Below are 2,932 nucleotides of genomic sequence, written 5' to 3'. Positions count from 1 at the left end.
ATAATAATAATAATAATAATAATAATAAAAATAATAAAAATAATAAATAATAATAATAATAGTTCAATGAGAGACTAATTAAAAATAATTTGGGTTTTGTTATGACAAATGCTCATTTAACTAGCCTCACATGCTTGGAATACATCGTGATAGGGGAAGCAACCTCGACCTTGACAGCGTGGTTGACAGATTTCATGCAAAATTTCCCGGACGTAGAATTTCACTTTCCAGAATGAGGATTTGAAAATAAGTTAAATGGTTACATTGCATACTCTTTGTTTCTTGTTTTATTCAAAATGTTTTTGGTTTTGGAAGCTGATTTCGACATTAGAAAAACATAGCCTACATGAAGTCATATTATAGTAGCTCGATGCCTATCAAATAAGTCATAAAATTCGCCATAATTCGTCAAACATTCGTGGTGGTCCCCACCGGGGGATCTAGGCGGCCCCCCCTGCCCCCTCGTCGGGGCCTTTAGCCTCTCCGTCGGGCAGGTCTGGCGCCATCACTGCGGATTTCTTTTATCTTTATATTTCAGTTTGAACCGTTCGTTAATCCTTAATGTGTACACCGTTCAGTTCATACCATTGATAAATCGTTATTTTAAACCGTTGAAAACTACACCGTAAGAAATAACAATATATGCTGAGTACGACTATGAATTTTGTTAGCACCGCTTTTAAAACGTATAGTCGTTACAGAGGAGGTCAGACCCCCGACCCACCCCAGATCCACCAATGCTCTTTCGTTTATTGCATTTCTTTCCGACATACAAAAATCTGCATAGTATATTTTCTGCCAAAAAGTGGGGTAGTCTAGTCTGAAAATTAGAAGATTGAAATACTACTAATGGGGTAATTAACCCCGCGCCAAAAGGAGATCAGAGGGGAAAAAAAGGAAAAAAAAAGAACTGGATAACACCTCTCTGCTGATATAAACATATGAAAGTCCAGGAAAAGCTATATAAAGCTATATAAAGTGTTTCGTGGAAAAGTGTCCTCTAAAGTTTGGAATAGGCCGAGGGCTATCACGGAGGTATTTTGTACCTTCGTGGTTCAGTCAAGGAGGTATTTTCTTCATGGTTCTAACATGGAGGGAGGGAACTGGAATCGTCCACTTCGACTACAGGGTGGTAATAGAATGTTTGTATTCCTTAGACCTTAGTACATCTTTGTAACTAGATAGTTACCCGTTGTTAAAATAGTGCGTATATTTTTACAATATAAAAAGAGTATTAGGCCTATACATCCCTGCACACTTAACAAGATAAACTAAATTTAAATTAAGTAATATAATCTGATATGTATTAAATTGAAATTTCTTAGAATGTGTAAAAAAATTTTATTCAATATATTATGTTGCACTGTCTGAAGATCATGCCACCCGGGCGCGTGTATTGTGAGTGAGATGAGTGTGCGCTGAAACTTCCGCCCATGCTCTATAAAGCGTGTTGCCTCCATTTTTTCTTCCTCTCAAGCCCGGTGGTACATTATTGCCTGCGATCTATTTTCTGTACGCACGTGGTCATTCAACAAAAATTGCCTTTTCAAATTACATTTGTCGTTGTTACATCAGCAGAATGGCTAAACCAAGAGTCTTTTTTGACATAACTGCCGGTGGAACTAATATTGGCAGAATTGTAATGGAGGTAATTTCTTTGTTTTTCCTGAGAGTTGGTTGCAATGATGATCTCCTTACATTTCAGCCGAACCGTGGTACCGACCGGTAGGTAGGCTGAGGCCTAGGCACTAGCAGTAGCTTCTTGGGCTAGCCTAGACTAGACGGTGCTGCTAGGCCTCTACACAATCTAGGCCCTATTTAGTCCCTAGGCTTCCTATTCGAACGTTGCTCTCCGTCCGTCCGCGCATTTCGGAAAATAAGGGCTGATTTCCGCGGAGGTACTGTAGGCCTAGGCTAGGCCGGTGTAGGCCCATATCGGCCGCTACCTATAGCGGCCACCCTCCAAAACGGCCGCCAATGCGTGTATATGTATGGAACGCCGATGACGCATTCACAATTAATTATACAATACCGCTCGCTAAATACAAAGCCTTCGAGTCAACTCGGCCCGGCAGGTTAAATCGGCCCTCTTTTTTATTTTATATATGTCTACACACTATATAAAACTACTTAAAAAATAACTATTAAAAAAAATAAAATAAATTGAAGTCACAAATTGTAAATATAATAAAACCATTGCTCGAAACATAACGTTCGATAGATTCTCCAATAAAGTATGGTATTCGTTTCTTATTATTATTATACTATATAAAGCTAGTTTGGATTTTATCTATTATATTATAATTTATATATAGGCCATATATATTTAATTATGTATACATATATATATATATAATTTATATAATAGGTTGAAAATTGGTTTCCTCCACTGAAGTATTTCATACATATGATATTCGTTTCTTAATTATTTATACTCAAAGTATGTACACGATTCATGCTATCGATTCAATCTTTTGTTACTCAATAAAAAGCAACAATACTAGAGTAGTAGGGTTAAAAGTTAACGTTACCACGGAGACGTTAATTGATATTTTTTGTCTTGTCTGGTGAAGCAAGCATGTTCATTGTCTAGCCAGAGTGAGTTGGTAAATCCCTACTCCAGTAGTTGTGTAACGAAAACATTTTGTTAGAAATCGTGTATGAGAAAACATTTACTGAAAAAATAGAATAGGCCCTATGCCAGTTTACAAAACAAGACTTTATTATGTTCTTGAAAGAACGTATGGCGAAATACTTTATTATTAAGATTGATTGTTTTACGAAGTAGTTTAGCATAATTTTTAGTAAAGAAGTGTTTATTTTATCCTGCAAAATATTCTAAGTTGAAACTTTATTGCTTTAATATAAGAAATTTAATTTAACTATAGCTGTAACTTATCAAGAAACTTGATTTGTATCTTAGAATAAAGTA

At 36.1% G+C, this 2,932-nt stretch overlaps 1 protein-coding gene across 1 annotated transcript in view; it reads left to right on the top strand.

The window, feature by feature from the left end:
- The first annotated feature begins 1,445 nt into the window (after positions 1–1,445).
- Positions 1,446–2,932, top strand: part of LOC117119022 (peptidyl-prolyl cis-trans isomerase) — a 20,565-nt gene continuing 19,078 nt past the window's right edge. Inside the window, exon 1 of the mRNA XM_033263815.1 lies at positions 1,446–1,648. Coding sequence (XP_033119706.1) covers positions 1,580–1,648 — 69 coding nt within the window. The 5' untranslated portion in view covers positions 1,446–1,579. The remainder of the gene's footprint in view (positions 1,649–2,932) is intronic.

The sequence above is a fragment of the Anneissia japonica genome, unplaced genomic scaffold, assembly GCF_011630105.1.
Source record: "Anneissia japonica isolate Jap-2015-1 unplaced genomic scaffold, ASM1163010v1 scaffold1826_len1998817_cov189, whole genome shotgun sequence".
Lineage (NCBI taxonomy): Eukaryota > Metazoa > Echinodermata > Crinoidea > Comatulida > Comatulidae > Anneissia > Anneissia japonica.
The sequence above is the reverse complement of the archived record's forward strand: the minus strand, read 5'-3'. Positions and strand labels throughout refer to the sequence as shown.